The 19,323-nt window shown below is 40.7% G+C and overlaps 1 protein-coding gene across 1 annotated transcript in view; it reads left to right on the top strand.

Annotated features, from left to right (window-relative positions):
* The window catches only part of THEMIS (thymocyte selection associated), a 112,818-nt gene that overhangs the window by 81,769 nt on the left and 11,726 nt on the right, over positions 1 to 19,323 (top strand). Inside the window, exon 5 of the mRNA XM_073335191.1 lies at positions 6,359 to 6,512. Within this exon, the coding sequence (XP_073191292.1) occupies positions 6,359 to 6,512 (154 nt within the window). The remainder of the gene's footprint in view (positions 1 to 6,358; positions 6,513 to 19,323) is intronic.

Raw genomic sequence — 19,323 nt, 5'->3', positions numbered from 1 at the left:
ATTGTCTTCTGGGTCTCTCTTGTTACTGGAAACAATTTGCAGTCAAGGCCTGAATAAGGTTATACCAGATCTACTGTTGCCTGGTGGAAATTTGTTGCTTTATTTATTTTTAACTCTAAGAAAATGCTTAGTGTTTTCTGTCCATAACCCATTATGACTTTGTATTGCATTCCATTTTTATTTCCTGCAACACTCCACTTGTCCTGGTCCTGGGCTTCTACTGAAAATAAGTGTGAAATTGATCATGGTTTTATGGCATGGATATGTGTGACAGTATATTGTAATAGAGGTTAGAGGGAGAATTTGAACTCAAGTTGCCATATGTGAAAGCCCAGAACTTTAACCAAATGGGCCATCTAACTTTTGGAGTGAAGTGGCTGAGAGTCTATCATAACTTTGCTCCTGTCTCTCCAGGCTCTCAGCTTTGACCTTTTGTTGAACCTCCTCTTTAGGCCTATATTCAACTATAATTTATAATTTGCAAGTTCTGCAGGCAAATAAGAACTCTGAAGTTCTGCTCTTTTGTATGTTTATGAGAAACCTGTTTATTGTCCATGGCCTTTCTGAAGAATCTTTTAAGTAGCTTTGTTCCTTTTTCAGGCTGCCCAAAGAACTTTTGAAATAAAGGCTTGTTGTCATGTGTTAGAATTTGTGTGTTTAGGGAGACAGTTACAATTCTTGACTACAAAATCAGGGCCTCTTGTCAGTATCCATAACTGTAGATACACTCTGCCCTTGAAAAAATTATGTTAGCATGCAAGATAACTTGGCTTGCCGATGGATCATTCAAGAAGGCTGCCTTGGGATACAAGTCACAATCAAAAGGTAATTGTTTCTTTCCAAATGGAATAAATCAGTCCTGATCTTCTGCTGTTATATTTCAAGTTTCCTATGAGCTCTCACCATTTCCAATTGTGTTATCCCCTTTATTTGAATCTGTCCTTTTGCCAGGTGTCACTTTTAAACACTCCGTTCCCTTATTCCTTGGCATGCAGTAAGCTAAATTTTGTTATTATGTATGCTGGTGTAAATCTGGAGCAATTCAGTTGAAACAAATGGAATTACTCCAAATTTGCAGCCCTTGTCAATGGGATTAGAATTTGGTCTGGTGGATCAGTATGGTATTTTGATTTGATTCTGATATCACTTACGCTGGTTTTAACATTGGTGTGAGATCAGAATCAAGACCTATGGCTCTACACTATAGCTATAAGAGAAATGTGGTGGCTGGAGTGAAATGATCCCTGTATAGTTTAATTCTAGAAAGGGCTCTGAGGATTGTGAAAGGCCCTGTATAAGAAAACAAAACAAAAAGATAATTCTTTATCTAAGTTAGACTGCTCTTTTTCTTTAAAAATACTTTCCTAAATACTGAAAACTAAGTTCAAAAGTGTAGGCTTACTTTCAGTCAGGTTTAGGCTTAGCTATGGGTACACTGCTGTACTTATCTGTTGCAGAATCTTTCTTTGCTGCTTGTGTCAATAAACTGCTACTTCTGTTTGAAAAGAGTGAGGTGCCTGTGGATTTCAAAATAATTTCCCACAGTGTTATGGTATTGGTATGTGTTTACTACCGAAAAGGGTATCTGCAGCAATTAAGTGTTTTACAGATGGATGTATAGTATTGTATATACCAAAGCGAAGAAATATCTCTATAGTTTTAGCCTGAGTTTCTGAAGACAGTATAATGTGCCATTCCAAGTCTTTAAAGATTACAGTAAAAGATTTATGATCTATATCTTATAGCATGTGTGACTCATAATAAACATCCTCCAAAGGTGTAGTGCCATGTCCAGCAGTGATTGCTCCAATAAATGGGTCTCCCTCTGCAATACAGTCCTTTGTAACCATATAACAGCTTTACTTTCTGTCTGGAAAGGCACAGTTTTGTCAAAATGTTTTATGCCACTACATCACTCTCAACATTTCCAGAAAGCACGGCAGTTGTTGGTTTCATATTTACTCCCACGTTTTAATATGACACAGCATCATAGCTTTTCTCCTTTTTATTCCGAGCCTACTTAGAATCATAGAATGTCAGGGTAGGAAGGGACCTCAGGAGGTCATCTAGTCCAACGCCCTGCTCAAAGCAGGACCAGTCCCCAATGATTGCCCCAGATCCCTAAATGGCCCCCTCAAGGATTGAACTCACAACCCTGGGTTTAGCAGGCCAATGCTCAAACCACTGAGCTATTCATTGTTGAGACTTAAAATAAATGAATACATAAATAAATAATAAAACCAGTAGCTTATTCTGGATATAAATGGGAAAATTTCATAAACGTTGCAATGCATCAAATTACAGAATTCTTATCACACTTATTTAGAGAGCATCCCCTCCTTACTGTAGCCACATTTGGGAGGTTTTTGTACTTGTTTCAGTGGTCACAGCTATTATTTTTGGAACTGTCTCTCTTGCTTAGTCTTTCAATATAAGAACACTCGGGTTATCTGCAGAGCCATTTTTCTGGGTGTCATATAACTGTAGCTATAGATTCCAGTGAAGAACCCTGCTGTCTCAAGTGTGTGAGATCTATCGAGTGTCTACAATAGTTTTTGGGTGGTTTCTTTCACAAGAGTTCAGGGGTCCTATGCCCGGCATAACATTACTGCCCATCTCTGCTGATGGCAGCTTTGGGTGGGAATGGCCTAAATAGGCCAGGAAAGGTAGTCTTGTGGTCGAAGCACAGGCTGGAGTGAAGAAATCTTGGTTCTTTTCCCAGTTCTGCCACACACTTCCTGTGTGACACCGAAGTACTATAGTTTCCCCAGGTGTAAAATCAGGGTGGTAATATATGCCCACATCACAGGGATATCAAGATGTTTTATTCATTACTGATTTTAAAGCACAATCAGTGCCTTGTGTTAAAGACACAGCATTCTGAATATTATTTATTATTATTTATTCAATATTGTTCAGTAGAATAGTAAATGTTTCTGTATGGCTGGGTAAGCGAGTGTGCACATGCACACTGTGTGCTAAGCTCAGTATGCAGTTGTCAGGTAAAATTTGCTTTGGTCACTTTTAGCCTCCTTTATTATTTCAATGTCTTATATTTTATGCCTTACAGATAAGTTCTGTGCAGATTTACAACTTCTGAAGAATGCTGCAGCCTCAGTTTGTACTAAAATGATGCATCCCCAGTACTTTGATCCTTGCATTCGCCCCCAAAGACATTTTGTATTTGCTTTACTATAACCCACCTTACTTCCTGAGGCATTACGTAGTTACCTTACCTTTATGGCTTTGTACCTTTTCTTCTAAAGGTTGAGTCGTAGTAGAGGTTTTTTGGGCAATTCTTAACTACTGAGGTAAATTTTTCTGGTCACAAGCTTTTAGTTGTTATAATGGTCAGATATGAAATTCCCTCTATTTACTGGTCTGTGATCCTTTTTAACAAATTTCCATGGTCCAAATCCTGAAGATTTTAACTCAGTCCTTCCTGTGGCAGAATGCTCACTGAAGACAATTGGCAATTCGTGGCTCGGTTGAAGTCCAATGGCAGAGCTCCCATTGACTTCAGTAGAACCAAGAGTTCATCTAATTGGAATTCTTCTTCAGAGGTGTCTGAGTAATACTGAATTAGAACAACAGGATTTGACCCTAGATGTTTAGTTTTCAGAGTAACAGCCGTGTTAGTCTGTGTTAGTCTGTATTCGCAAAAAGAAAAGGAGTACTTGTGGCACCTTAGAGACTAACCAATTTATTTGAGCATAAGATGAAGTGAGCTGTAGCTCATGAAAGCTTATGCTCAAATAAATTGGTTAGTCTCTAAGGTGCCACAAGTACTCCTTTTCTTTTAGATGTTTAGTGTAGTTATAAGGTGTATTTTTAAGTATTCTGTAAATCTACTACATGTGTATATTACAATGAGGGATGCTAGTGTGCTACAGATTTCAATCTAAACTGAAGTGAAAATCTAATTTGTGTAACCTGGTTTATTCTTAAATGTCTGAGCTCTGTCTATTTTAATGTATTTGCAAAGTGCCTTGGGGAACCATTGCAAAGAAGTGGCTCTAAAAGAGTGGTACAGTAGATTGATAAGATTATTGCAAGTGTTAATCATATGCTTCAGAATTGTGGGATTTCCCCTTGCATGGCTATTTTTGATGTCTAGACTTGTTTTCAGGTTATTTTGGACAACACAAAATAAAGACTATGAGTGTAACACATTGTGTTAATTACTAGGATTAACATATAAAAAATGAAATCTAAATAGAAAAGAATAAAAGACAAAGATATTTTAAAAATATGTTCTTATTATTCCTGTTAGTTACATAGTATGTTCTCAGGTTTTTCTTAATTTTGTAAACCCCGAGGAAAAGATTGGTTAAAACTTATTTCTGTGCTGAAATGTCCCCAACCATCTGGGCTCTGAGGACAACCTGCGCGTAAATTGATCTCCACTTATTTTTTTTCCTTTATCATTCACCGTTAATGTAAACTATGCATTTATGGAGGCTGTGACAAGTTTATTGAAAGTTTTGTACATTTCTGTTTTGAAATGTGTTAATTTTTGTCCTGGCTAAAATTTGGACATTTCTTAAAACTTTTATTAATATGGTCAGGACAGACTGGTGTCACGTTGGTGATACATGTAGGTCTGGTGCAATACAAAGGAGGAAGAAGAGATCTCATGTTTGAAGAAGGGGCCCATAGTTTGCTGGTGTGAAATGGCAGAGCTCTGTTAACTTCACTGGAGCTATGCCACTATCCACTAGCGGAGAATATAGCTCAGTGATTACAGTATATGTTTCACTGTTTTTTTCTTCATTGCTGTTAAGTATTTCTTCTGACAATTCTGTCCTCTTTGTAATGTGTTCAGCTGTATTTCTCTTTCCACAAATCCCTGAGATCCTTGTGAATTTTACCACTGCTACAAGCTTTGCTTGATATCATAGTTCTTTCACAATCATGAACTGTACTGCATAACATTGTACAAGTTGTACTACACAACCTTGTATAGAATCTTGTGATGCAGTGAACCCCTGCTGATGTATCTTCTAGTGCAGGGGTGGCCAACCTGAGCCTGAGAAGGAGCCAGAATTTACCAATGTACATTGCCAAAAAGCCACAGTAATAAGTCAGCAGGCCCCCATCAGCTCCCCACCACCCACTGCCAGCATCTCCCGCCCACTGGCAGCCACACCGATCAGCGCCTCCCTCTCCCTCCCTGCACCTCCTGATCAGCTATTTTGTGGCATGCAGGAGGCTTGGGGGGGAGGGGGAAGAGGAGGAGGAGGAGCGAGGGCACGGCAAGCTCAGAGGAGGGGGTGGGAAGGGGTGGAGTGAGGGCAGGGCCCATGGCAGAGCCAGGCGTTAAGCAGTGAGCACCCCCAGGCACATTGGAAAGTTGGCACCTGTAGCTCTAGCCCTGGAGTCGGTGCCTGGACAAGGAGCCTCATATTAATGTCTGAAGAGCCGCGTGTGGCCATAGGTTGGCCACCCCTGTTCTAGTGTTTGTTTCAGAAAATACAACTATAGGTAAGCCCAAGAAAGTGTTAACTGTTTTTTATCTCTCATTATATGCTCTGATATTACAATATTTTCATTGTTGTTGCAGTTAGGATTAATTTTACCCATATGTGTGGTACAAGATTGATCTGATGCAGAAGGGCTACACTTCTTGCACAAGTAGATAGATTTTGATCATTAGCTCTTATTCACTAGTCTGCATCTCAGCTGTTCTGTTTTGAATTGATTGGCATTTCAGTTATACATATTTATACTTTATAAAATGGTGACTGTGGTTAGGCAGAACTTACATGCAATTACAAAGTAAATACATTACAGTTATGGTTTTGATAACTTATTCATATTATCAAGTTATCAAAACCATAACTGTAATGTATTTACACTAGAATTGCATGTAAGTACTGCCTAACCACAGTCACCATTCTATAAGTATTAATATATATAATTAAAATGCCAGACGTTTGTGTGTGTGTGTGGTATTTGTCATGTACTGTATCATAAAACTCATTGAATTAATTAGCAATACAGTAAGAACAACTGACTAAAAAGAAAGATATTTGAAAAGAAACAGATAAGGAAATCTCTCTCTCTCAGACACACACACATGAGAGAGAGAAAGGCTATGAAATATGTCTTAAAGGTAATTTTCTGTACCTAGAATATCTTCTCATTCTAGTCATGTTACTTTGTGGAATACATGCCTCCAAGGCGAGCATTGCAGTTATTTATAACTTACTTTAACGAACAGTAGATTCATGTTCTAAATCCACAGAAATGACCTCAAGTATGACTGATGCGCTCCCTTGTCACATTTGTGAAAAGTATCTAGTTTGGACTAACAATGCAGACAAGAAATCAATCATGCTGTTCTATGTAATTTCAGAATCTCTATGTAGACACCACTAAGAAACCGTGCTCAGACCAAGCTACTGCTGTTTCAGAATTACAAGTTAGTTGTCAGAATGATTTAGTGCACTGGGAGAATGAGGACGACGTGACTGGGACAGCAACATTACTGGACACCAGTGTGATTAAAGGTCAGTTAAGCTTTATGATTTGAGTTATTAATATAACAGCACTGAACCTCAGCCCTGATAAATGCTTGACGTGCGGAAGTATTTTGCATGATTCAGTTGGAACCTGTGGATCAGTCAAAGGAGACAAAATGTGAACCTCTCTTTTCTTCCTGAATAAATGCCATAAGGCAAACTCTCAGCAGCAGCATGGTATTAAACTCAGTTTGACACTGCAGCATGAATATTCAGTGGTTCTCAGGAGCAGGCCTGCGTGGAGAAGATGCTGCATTCATTTACAGTCAATCTTTTTAAAAGACTGATGATTCAGCCCTTGTCAAGGTTCCTCCCCCACTCTGAACTCTAAGGTACAGATGTGGGGACCTGCATGAAAAACCTCCTAAGCTTATCTTTACCAGCTTAGGTCAAAACTTCCCCAAGGTACAAAATATTCCACCCTTTGTCCTTGGATTGGCCGCTACCACCACCAAACTAATACTGGTTACTGGGGAAAAGCTGTTTGGACGCGTCTTTCCCCCCAAAATACTTCCCAAAACCTTGCACCCCACTTCCTGGACAAGGTTTGGTAAAAAGCCTCACCAATTTGCCTAGGTGACTACAGACCCAGACCCTTGGATCTTAAGAACAATGAACAATCCTCCCAACACTTGCACCCCCCCTTTCCTGGGAAATGTTAGATAAAAAGCCTCACCAATTTGCATAGGTGACCACAGACCCAAACCCTTGGATCTGAGAACAATGAAAAAGCATTCAGTTTTCTTACAAGAAGACTTTTAATAAAAATAGAAGTAAATAGAAATAAAGAAATCCCCCCTGTAAAATCAGGATGGTAGATACCTTACAGGGTAATTAGATTCAAAAACATAGAGAACCCCTCTAGGCAAAACCTTAAGTTACAAAAAAGATACACAGACAGAAATAGTTATTCTGTTCAGCACAGTTCTTTTCTCAGCCATTTAAAGAAATCATAATCTAACACGTACCTACCTAGATTACTTACTAAAAGTTCTAAGACTCCATTCCTGCTCTATCCCCGGCAAAGACAGAATATAGACAGACACACAGACCCTTTGTTTCTTTCCCTCCTCCCAGCTTTTGAAAGTATCTTGTCTCCTCATTGGTCATTTTGGTCAGGTGCCAGCGAGGTTACCTTTAGCTTCTTAACCGTTTACAGGTGAGAGGAGCTTTCCCCTGGCCAGGAGGGATTTCAAAGGGGTTTACCCTTCCCTTTATATTTATGACAGCCCTGTTGGCAAAGCTGAACGAGTGAGTTGTGTAAAAATATTAAGATGTCTCAAGTCACATTTTTAAATTTCTAAGAAAAAATTGAACTGAGAAAATTAATTGGCTTTTATTTATTTATACTTTTTATGTACTGTGTGCTAGGATTTCCTCTATATTTTCACCATCTGTTTTGGAGTTCTATTTTTTTTCTTTCAGAGCATGTTAAAGCTGAAAAGCTACATGACATGGGGCCTGATCCAAAACCTATGACGTCAATGGAATAACTGCCATTGATTTCAATAGGGTTTGGATCAGGCTCATGGCCCATCTTAATGGTCCACCCATCATATCTATCTGATAATGGGACTTCCACATGTAGTGTGTGCAGGACTGGGCCCTGGATGTCTATCTGCATGCAATCAGTTGAGTGGTTTCTGCTAGTAATATAAAAACATCACATAAAGATTTTCTTTATTGCCTTGTCATTGAATGTGTGTGACTCCCAACTATGAAATTCAGGACATTACTTTGAAAACCTTGCATATTGCAACTCCTCCAAAAATAACATAGTGTTCATAAAAAGGGATTCATTATTAATGCTCTGAAAGTAATTTGTTTGAGGGGAGAATTTCAAAGGCACAAGGGGCACCTAACTCCTGTTGAAAGATAATAGGAGTTTGTCACCTAGCTCCCATTTGTGCTGTCACAGTCCAGGGCAGCTGCACCTCTTTCCCCCTGAAGGTCCAGCAACGGCACTTTCTCTAGGCTTCCAGCTCCTCAGCCATCACCTCTCTTGGATGGAGACCCACGTCTCTCTCCTTCCTGATTGGGATATTTCTAGGCTGCACAGTTCCCTGTCTACACTGCGAATTCCTCAGCAAAATCAGACTGCCTAAGCAGGCCTTCTTTGTCTTCTCAGAGGCTATAAACAGTACAATTGCCCATAGGTATAAGTTACCACACAGCTTTCTCAACAAGCACATTTATTCTTAAGGGAAAAGCACTACAGAGAAAACATATTGAAAACAATAAAAGAACATACACACATGCTAATAACCTTACCAGAGATCCTCCCGCATTCCAGCAAGAGCTCTGGCTGGTGAACAGTCCTCCTTCAAACCCTGGCGAGGGTTTTTCTGAGGTTACCAGTCTGTAACCGTTTTGGCTCAGAACAAGCACTTAAGAATCGATGAATTGCTCCTTTATGCTGTTTGATCCTGGGAGCAGGTAATTCATAGACAAAGGTCCCCTCCCAGGGCAAAGCTTCAAAAGATCATATATGGGGGAGGGGGGTGAGGCGGCATTTGCATTCCCCACCTCCCATGTATTTCCTAGGAAACCTACTCAACTAACAGTTAATTCTTATCTTTGCCCATTGATTAAAAGAGTCCTTTGAAGCTCATAACACTTCCCCAGGTTTAGGTTAGTCATGTCTCCTAGACAAGATACATAGAAACATTTGCATTTTAATACAATGAGCTCCTAAAATACTTAACCTTAATTTTGATATGGTTTAACTTAATTCAATAAGGTTTATCCAGGATATTGCAGGAAATTGACATGCCTGTCACATGTGCCTTTGAAAATCTCCCCCACATTGGTATTTTTTGTCGAGTGAATGTGTTTGGTGGCTGCAAAAGAGGAAGGTTCCAGATTGTCAGGTCTGGAAAATTAAGTCCTCTGTTTAGTCCCCACAACAGATATAATTAGTAATGAGCAATCTTATTCCAAAGGGACCACTTTCAGGGCTTTAGAGTCTGACCCTGAAAACCATTACTCGTGCTAGCAGTCACATTGAAGTCAGACTACCCACATGTGTAAGGACTATCACGGGGAGTCTATACATAGTAAAGGGGCTCCTGTACTGTGGCAGGTCAGGCTGTTATAACTTATCCTGAGGACTGGCCAGGACCTAGAGGGCCTTGGGATTTGGAGATCACAAAAATGGTTTGAAGCTGACTTAGCACTCCTTTAGGCATAACAATAACCAATGGGTGGAACCTGATGCCAGACAAATTCAAATTAGAGTAAGGCAACATTTTTAACATTGAGGGTGATTAACCATTGGAACAAACTATCGGGGAAAGTGATGGATTCTCCATCTTTTGATGCCTTCCGATCAAGGCTGGATGCCTTTCTTAAAGATATGTTTTAGCCAAACTCAAGTAATTGGGCTCAATACAGGAGTAAATGGATTAAATTTCATGGCCTGTGTTATACATGAGGTCAGACTAGATGATCTAATGGTTCTTTCTGGCCTTACATTGACTGAATCTTTACCAGTCCTGTGTCGAAAACAGCTTGACTAGACCACAGAAGCTAATTCAGGATAATGGAACAGTTAGAAAATATGTCTAAGACCAGTAACATGCACATGTTCCTGTGGGTTCTGAGTAGGAGAAACTATATTGCAAGGTCTTTCTCTCTTGCCTTGACAAATGCAGTCAGACCTGCTCAAATCCATTCAGAACGTTGTTGCAAAGATCATTTTCCTCGCCCATCACACTGACCCCGTCACCGCTCTCTTTGATTTCCCTCTACTGGCTCCCCCTTCTCTATGGCATCAAACATAAGCTGCTTGTATTATGCTCAAGGCCCTTCGCCTTCAGTACCTGCCTTACCTATCATCTCTCATTTGCTATCACTTTGCTGATTCCCACCTCTGATAGGCCCATGATGTTAGCCTCCACTGCCTACTTGTTAAACAAGCACCTTTGTGCTTTCTCCCATTCTGCCCCTCATGCTTGGGAGGAGCTCCTGTAAACATCTGCAAAGCTACCTCGTTATCCACCCTCAAAAATTGCCTTTGCCGTGATGCCTACAAAACTCTGAATAACAGTTAGGCTGCTGGTGTACTGAGATCTCTGCCTGTCATGTTGACTAATATCAACTGATTGTACTTCCCATCTATGTGTTGCTTCTTGTCTTGTTCTTACGTGGTAAACTCCTTGGTGTGGGGGCCATCTTTTTGTTCTGTGTTCGTACAGCGCCTAGGACAATAGGGCTCAACGGTAATGCAAGTACTAATGATGTAGGGATTTCATGATGGTCTGGGCAAGGATTTTATTGATCATTTTAGCAAAGCATAACAGAAGTTGCAAGTCATACATTTTAAAAAAATCACCTTTATTGAACACCCCATGGTACAAAATGAAAACCAGGGCAAAATTTGCAAAAATTCATTCTAGTGCCTCGTAATAGGCATGTCCATGCAAACTCTCACAAAGCTGTTGTTACTGTTCCCAATGTTTTTCTAACCCTGCCAGTGTGCCTTTCCTATTTTGAGTCACTGGATTGGGTCCCAGGAGTGGCCCCCTCTTTCATTTGTTTGATAACCTCTTGCATAACTTGGCATTCCGGTGAGTGCTGTTAAGATGGGACTGGAGCTCCTCTAGGGTGACCAGACAGCAAGTGTGAAAAATTGGGACGGTGGTGGGCGCTAATAGGAGCCCATATAAGAAAAAGATCCAAAAATCAGAAATGTCCCAATAAAATCGGGACATCTGGTCACCCTAATCTCCTCTCCCCAGTGGGCAAGGAAGTCCAGGACCTCAGCATGGGACCATGTGAAAGCAAGGTGCATGGCTGCTATGACTGGTGTGTGGTAGTGTGGTATATGACACCAGGTGTGTATACTTTCCACAAGCTGTAATTGCAAAGAGACACATCTGGCTGCATGACAGCATTTAAAGGAGGAGGTGATGTCTTATCAAGATGTCCCTGAAGCTGTAGCGGGCACACAGGTAAACAGACAGGCTGATCCAGCTGTAGGGCAGAGCAGCGTGGGATGGCAATGGGAGAACTGCCAGAGGTGGACCATTGTGAATTGAAATGGGAATTTGACCACACCTACTGTGTTCTGGAAAAACTCATCCTGCATGCCAGCAAACTCATTTCCAAGGAGGGTTCATTAAAGCAGGGAATGAGAAATAAAATCCTTTGTCTCTGAACACAAGGCAGTTTTCCCCCGAAACACTCAAATTAACTCAAAACAACATGCAAATGTAGTCAAGTCTTATGTAACTAGAGCAAAACATACATCTGATATGGAGCATATCACCCTCTAAATGAGACATAGCTGAAAGGCACATCCCTAGGAAATACCAAGGTAAGAATGCAGTTTCCCAGCTAGAGTGATTCGTCACTTCAGACAATGAGACACAACCATATGTGGAATAAATTTGTATTATGGAGGCTATGTGCCACATATGGCAGATAATCTGAATTTACTATGGCAACATTTTTTAAGAAGATAACAAGTTCTTTTTGTCTTCAGGCCTTTTACTAAAAGTCAGATCTAGATCTATCTGCACCTGGTCTGTGAGTGATCATACTATATTAACAGTTTGTTTACGTTTGGGGGTTACTGGTGTACTATGGACAGGGGGTGAATAACAGATCACCTCGTGTATGCACAAATTTTGATCTGACACTAATATATACAATCCAAAAGAAGGATTCCTAAAAGAGAAGGAAGGATGCTCTCGTGGCTATGGCACTGAAATGGGAATCAGGAGACCTGGGATTAATTCTTGGGTCTGCCACAGATTTCCTAGGTAATCTTGTGCAAATCACTTAATCTCTCTGTGGGAAAATATGTAAAGTGTGGGTAATAATGCTTCCTTTCTCTCTCACTTTTGTGTGCCTTGTCTGTTTAGATAGTCCCTGCCCTGAAAAGTAAGCAATCTCTCACTGTGTCTGTAGAGTGCTTACCACAATGGGTCCTTGGTCTCGGCTGGGACCTCTAGATGCTACTGTAATACAAATAGAATAATAGAAATGGAGGGGTGAAAAAGACCAAGAGAGGTCCTGAAGTCCAGTTCTCTGTGCTGAGGCAGGACCAAGTAAACCTAGACCATCCCTGACAGGGGTTTGTGTAACATTTGCTTAAACCTCCAGTGATGGGGATTCCTCAGCCTCCTTTGGAAGCCTATTCCAGAGCTTAACGATTCTTGTAGTTAGTAAGATTTTTCTAAAATCAAACCTAATTCTCCCTTGCTGCAGATTAAGCTCATTATTACTTGTCCTGCCTTCAGTGGACATGGAGAACAACTGATCATCATCTTCTTTGTAACTGCCTTTAACATATTTGAAGATGGTTATCAGGTCCTGCCTCAGTTGTCTTTTCTCAAGACTAAACTGTCCATTTTTTTAACCGTTCCTGCTAGGTCAAGTTTTCTAAATCTTGTATTGTTTTTGTTGCTCTCCTCTGGATTGTCTCTAATTTGTCTGCATCTTTCTTAATATGTGGCACCCAGAATTGGACACAGTATGATAGGCACTGACTCCAGGGGTGCTCCAGAAAAATATGTCTAAGACCACATATGTCTAACATAATAATAACATAATCTAAAATATGTCAAACATGCACATGTTCCTTGTGGGTTCTGAGTGGGAGAAACTGTCTTGTTTGACTAATTTTTAAACTTCTACTGGTGATTTCAATCCACTCCTACAAACAGCTAAACTGTTTCATATTCTAATAAGGGCATGAAATCTGTGCTGTCAGAGAAGCCCATCATGAGCAGAATTCTTGCTTTGTTTCCACAGTCTATGGCTCATAGAATATTTCCTTTTTTTAAAAAAGGTCCATATGATTCCTGATGTATCAAAGAATATATAGATCTGAAGAAAAATGTGAATTTATATCTTTGGGTTTTAAGGCCTCCGTTTTGTTTCCTTGTAAACTTCATGTTAATAAAGATGGGATTTTTAAAAAATTATTATTTCAGTGAAGCTACAGCTTTTTACTTCCGCACCATTTGCTTCTAAAATGAACTTGGTACTGAAGGTTGAGGTATTTTGTTCTCTTATACATGAGTTTCACTGAGTTTGAACTCACTAGAAATACCAGCAATATTTACAATAAAAAAAATTCTAGTCAGAAAATATCCATCTGAATTTCTTTGTTTACCCTTAAAATTAATCCTTTAAATGGATTTTCTAAAAAGTTACCTAATCTTCTTGCTAGTAGTTTAGAATTCTAGAATTGTTACATTCCTTCTTCAGAAACTTCTGTTTGTTGATGATTCGATACCTTGACCACATCCTCTGCTCTTGCATTTGACTAAGACAAGAGTAGAAGATCAAAATTGACATTAAGCCCTGAAGCCCTCCTTGCTCCTGTGATCCATTTTTTTCTATTTCTAAATCTTTCTTCCTTTTTTGTTATAATTACAACTTTTTTCTTGTGTGTGGGGCTTGATCTCAATATTTATTATTGTATGATGCATCTTGAAATGATAAATAAAGGACCAAGGAAAGAAATCATAGAATCATAGGACTCGAAGGTACCTCAAAAGGTCATCTAGTCCAGTCCCCTGCACTCATGGCAGGACTAAGTATTATCTAGACCATCCCTGACAGGTGTTTGTCTAACCTGCTCTTAAATATCTCCAATGATGGAGATTCCACAACCTGCCCGGGCAATTTATTTCAATTTTTAACCACTCTGACAGAAGTTTTTCCTAATGTCGACCCTAAATGTCCTTTGCTGAAATTTAAGCCCATTGCTTCTTGTCCTGTCCTCAGAGGTTAAGAAAAATAATTTTTCTCCCTCCTCCTTGTAACAATCTTGATAAGTATCTGCATTAATGCACTGGTCAGATTTAGTCTACAGTGCACCTGACTAATCTCTCATGACCAAATACTGACCCTCTGTATTGCAGGAATAACCTGTTCTGTACTCCTACACATTTTCATTAATTATTATATATTTATTATGTCTTAGAGTAGCAGCCAGAAGTCCCAGTCAGGGGATTGGGAGTAGAGCTGGTGGGAATTTTTTGACAAAACAGTTTTTTGTCTGCAAGTACTGATCTATCAAAACCAAAATGTTCATTGGGATAAGTTTCTCAGGTCCAGGGTAGATTTTGCTCCTCAAAGTGAGAGAATCAAAATTTAGTCCCTGTTGCAATGAATATTCAAATTGTTTATTCTAAGTGAAACAACACTAACAGGAGCAACTAAGTAAAACCCACCCTAGAATAGCCAAGTGGTTCGGCCACTCGCTTGTGATATGGGAGTCCTGGGTTCAAGTCCCTGCTCCAAATCAGGCAGAGTAGGGGGTTTGAACCTGCGGCTTTCACAGCAGGATTGAGTGCCCTGACCACCAGGCTGGGGTGGGTCTTTCTGTTTCTCTTTCATTTTAAAAGGTCTCAGCCTTGTCCTGAAGCAAAAATGGGAAACAATTCAAAATGCTGAAAATTTTCATGAAATGGGATAGCTGTTTCCTGCCCAGCTGTACCTGGGAGTGGTTACAGGGAAGGAGATTTTTAGTTTGCTGACGACTTCATTTCAGAGTTGTCTGGGGCTACATGGCCTCTTTAAAGATCTCCATGGCTGAGTGTACCTCTGATGAGGTGGGCAGACTCTGCACAGGTACAATACTTCCCCTCAGTGCTCAATTTGTAATGAAAGAGGTTCCGGGGCTCAAACAATTTGTTTCTCTTCATAACTGATGCAGCAAGCCCAGAGGTGCCGAGGCTATGAACGCCCAAGCCTAGAGGTGCCAGTGGTCAGCCCTGGCACAAATTAAGCCCTGCTTCCCCTACTGTGCCCCAAAGGCTTTGGGGAAACAAGGCCACAGATTCTGCCCGTTGGGTAGCAGGTGGGGTCAGATTGTTATGCACCGTCCTCAAGAATCCTCATATGCTCTGTGGCAGGAGCCAAGTTGGGCCCCCTTTTCACTGTCTTCGTTGAAGACAATAGCACTGATTTCAACAGGACCAGGATCAGACCAGTGGTGCTGCTGCATCCCCTGGCTTGAAGTAGTAATAACAAACACCAAATACCTGGTTTCCATGGTTTCCATCATCAGCACCCCCACAATAAAAATTGTTCCAGCGCCCCTGGATCAGACTCTAAATCACATAAGCACAAGACATTTTTAACAATGTAACTGTTACTAGCAGTGACAGAACAATTTAAACCTTGAAATATCTGTTTCTTACCGGTCAGAAGTGTTGATATATTAAAGAATGGATGGAAGATTTATTGTACCAAAAAGAAACAATGGTACAGCAAACAGAAATTCAGGACAGAAAGATTATAATTATAATTAATAAGGTAGAATTACTGAAAGTGAAGTAACAGAAAAAGAGACACAACCAGGGCATAGTAGCTACTCAAAATAAAAAAGAGAAACAGCGAACGTATTCAGCAGCTAAACCTTTCAGCAAAACATACAATTTAAAATTCAACTTTTATTACTAATGTTTTATTTGATTCCAGCACATTGTAAACATTAATCTTTCATGTATTTAACCTATATAATAGTCGCTGTATGTTTTAACATGTCAAAAATGCTATTTTAAAAGATACTGGGTATCCTCTGCTGGTGTCTATTGTGGTGGCTTCACTGAACCAGTGAAGCTCTCTTGATTTATATCAGCGGAGGATACGGCCCATTGTTGTGAAATGTGATTTGTATAGGGCCAGATTCTGATATACCTTAGTCATTGATCTCCATGGAGCACCTCAATGATCAAGGTAGCTGTGAGCATGAGTAAGAGTACCAGAATCTGCCTCACAGTAAATAAAACACAACTGGGCATAAATACACACCTGAGTTTGCTCACAACACTTGCTCTTCAGCTTTGTATGTAACATCTAGCGAGGTGTGCTCTCATAAATAAATACGCACTCGTGTCTCATTTAGATCACAACAGGGTTTGAATTATTGAGTGATCATTTACAGCTATATTGTTCTGTTCAGCATAAGGCCAAAGATGGAGTGCTCTCTGTGTGCCTGGATGCAAAGTGATGAAACATAACTCTAGCTCTGGAGTATCATCTTGCAATTACACAATTGTATTACAAAGTATTATTTTTAGGGCCAGCCTGATGAGGCTGCCAGCTGTGCAGTGGGCATCCTCAAAGGGAGCCGAGTTTGGGATTTGACTATGCTGGCTTTCACGGCTGGGCTGGAAGGAGATTTGAGCGCTGTGGATATAGGAACCTCATGTTGCTCTCTAGACTTCCATGGCCTGTCTTATGGAGGAGGTCAGACTAGATGATCATAATGGTCTCTTCTGGCCTTAAAAGCTACCAAGAAGCCAGTAACACCAGTAAGGGGAGCTGGGGTAAGGCCCCCCCCCAGGTTTTTAGACTCTTAGACTTTTAAACTCGTTCTAAATTCCATAGGCTGTGGCATCAAGGGGGCCATCACTCAACTACTTTTAAGCAGTGGTCCTGTACTAAATCAGCGTGGCTACTGCTGGAGTGTCATTCCAGTTGTGTGGTTGCAATCTTCCTGGAATTTGACCCAGACACCCCTTGGTACAGACAGAAGGGTGGCCGAACCAAATTTCAGCCCATTCCATTGTGACCTGGCACCCAGGGTAGCAACGCCACTCAAATTTGGCCCAACCTTGCCTCTGTTCAGATGGAAGGATGGCTGTGCCAAATGGTATTATAACCTGGGGCACGTGGAGTCTGTTCTTGTATGGTGGAGAGTGCAGGGGAGTCTGCCGAGAAGGTGACTTCTGGTGGCACTTTCTGATGGACTGTGTGGGTAAGAGAGAGGGAAGACTTCCTGGCCAGGGGAGACCCAGGATCTATGTGGGAGGAAGGAGTGGGGAATGAACAGGGACCAGACTGGAGTCCCTGCTGGGGGAAGGTGGGAGCTGGAAGTTGCCCCCTCCCCCAAAGAAATATCTAAATTGGTGCCGCTGGAGGGATCAGAGAAGGACTTCAGAAGAAATTAAATCCAGCCTACCTCTCTGCAAAGAGAGTGTCCATAGCCATTAACAAGTGGGTTAGGGTGGAGAGTTTCAGAGCTTTGAGTTTTGGGGAGCATGCCCTTCAACCCTTAGGAAAGGAATGTAATTAAAAAATTCATATAGCTGTTATGTAAATTTAGTGTTGAGGTTAATAGATTTCCAAGCAAGGAGTTAAGTTGCATTGATTTTACTGCTTGGGATTCTCTTGAGATCATTCGTTTTCTCTGTCTCATTTTCTAATACTTAATTGAAGTGTAAATACATATATTTCAAAACATGTACCACTCCAGTTTGGGATTAAAGGATACTTCCAATGAAGTCTTACTGACATTAATCCCTTGGGATGTGTTTTGGGTTAGTGCCATTAATTTCCTTTCTCCCTGACGTGTCTGACTTAGATGTTATGATTTTGTTTATAAGCATGCATTTTGGGGAGAGAAAAAACAGAGCAATATCAATTCTGAGCTCTTCTGTGGTTTAATTCCATATTAACAAGTCCAGTGAGCACAAACAATATTTCTCCGTCTGACCCCCAAGGATTACTTTATTCCTTGCAGTGCTTGTTTCATTCTTTAGCTTATTTTCACCGATAAGAGATGCCCCCAGTTGAAAATGAATTACAAATGTAGAAATGTATATGAAGAAAATGATGGCTGCATCACTTCTGTGTCTGAACTCTGCATTCAGTTACTGGCTTCTCTGCTCCCCAGGCTGCCAAGGTCTGGAAACACTGCTAGTTTGTTCAGTCCCAGAGAGAGGCAGGTGGAATTGTTTTTCACATTGCTCAATCGTGACTGATTAAGGAATATTGATGGGAGCTAAGGGAGTCCTGTTTATTTCTTCTTGAGTAGAAGTAGGGTGGACTCAAGGGTAGATTGGGGGGATCTTTGTCTGAGTCCCATTTAGGAACCTGTGGAATGTGAATAGCTGCAGAATGGCATTGGAATATGTGACTGAACGACAGACAGAAGTGTTTCATGATAAGTCTGGAAGCTGAGGAGCAATATCTGCCTCATGGGATAGCTGTTTGCTGAGTTTTGCACAACCTCTGTGAGAGCAAGAGAGAGCGCCTCATTGATGAGGCCAGAGGTAGACAGGCTTTCTGGACACTGCCAACCGCTAGAGGGACACAGGGTCAGGGATACATTGTGCTCCTAGATTGACGTCAGAGTGTCAATGTGAAAAATGCATAAAACTTTGTGTAGGGTTTACATGATGCTTTGGGTAATTATTTTATGTTAATCTGTGTGGCAATTATGTTGTATCAAAGTCTTGCTGATTCTTTCTTCATAACATCTCCAAGAAACAGTTTTTCTTATCAATCCACCCAGCTAAAACTTTAATTTAAGATGTTATCATCTCACATCTTCATGACTGCAACGTCCATCTCTCAGGCCTTGACAAATGCAGTCAGACCCTATTCAGATCCATTCAGAATGTTGCTGCAAAGATCATTTTCCTCGACCATCTCACTGACCCTGTCACCCCCCTCTTTGATTTCTCTCCACTGGCTCCCCCCACCCCCGTTGCTATGGCACCAAACATAAGATGCTTGTCTTATGCTGAAGGCCCTTCACCTTCAGTACCAGCCCTGCCTATCATCTCTCATTTGCTATCATGTTGCTGATTCCCAGCTCTGATAGGCCCCTAATGCTAGCCTCTACTGCCCACTTGTAAAACAAGTACCTTTGTGCTTTCTCCCATTCTTCCCCTCATGCTTGGGAGGAACTCCTGTAAACATCTGCAAAGCTATCTCATTATTCACCTTCAATAATTGCCTTTGCCATTATGCCTAAAAAGCTCTGAACAACAGTTAGGCTGCAGGTGTGCTGCGATCTCTGCCTATCATGCTGACTAATATCAACTGA

The sequence above is a fragment of the Lepidochelys kempii genome, chromosome 3, assembly GCF_965140265.1.
Source record: "Lepidochelys kempii isolate rLepKem1 chromosome 3, rLepKem1.hap2, whole genome shotgun sequence".
In the NCBI taxonomy this organism is placed as follows: Eukaryota; Metazoa; Chordata; order Testudines; family Cheloniidae; genus Lepidochelys; species Lepidochelys kempii.
Note: the sequence above shows the minus strand (reverse complement) of the source record. Positions and strands in the feature narration are given on the sequence as shown.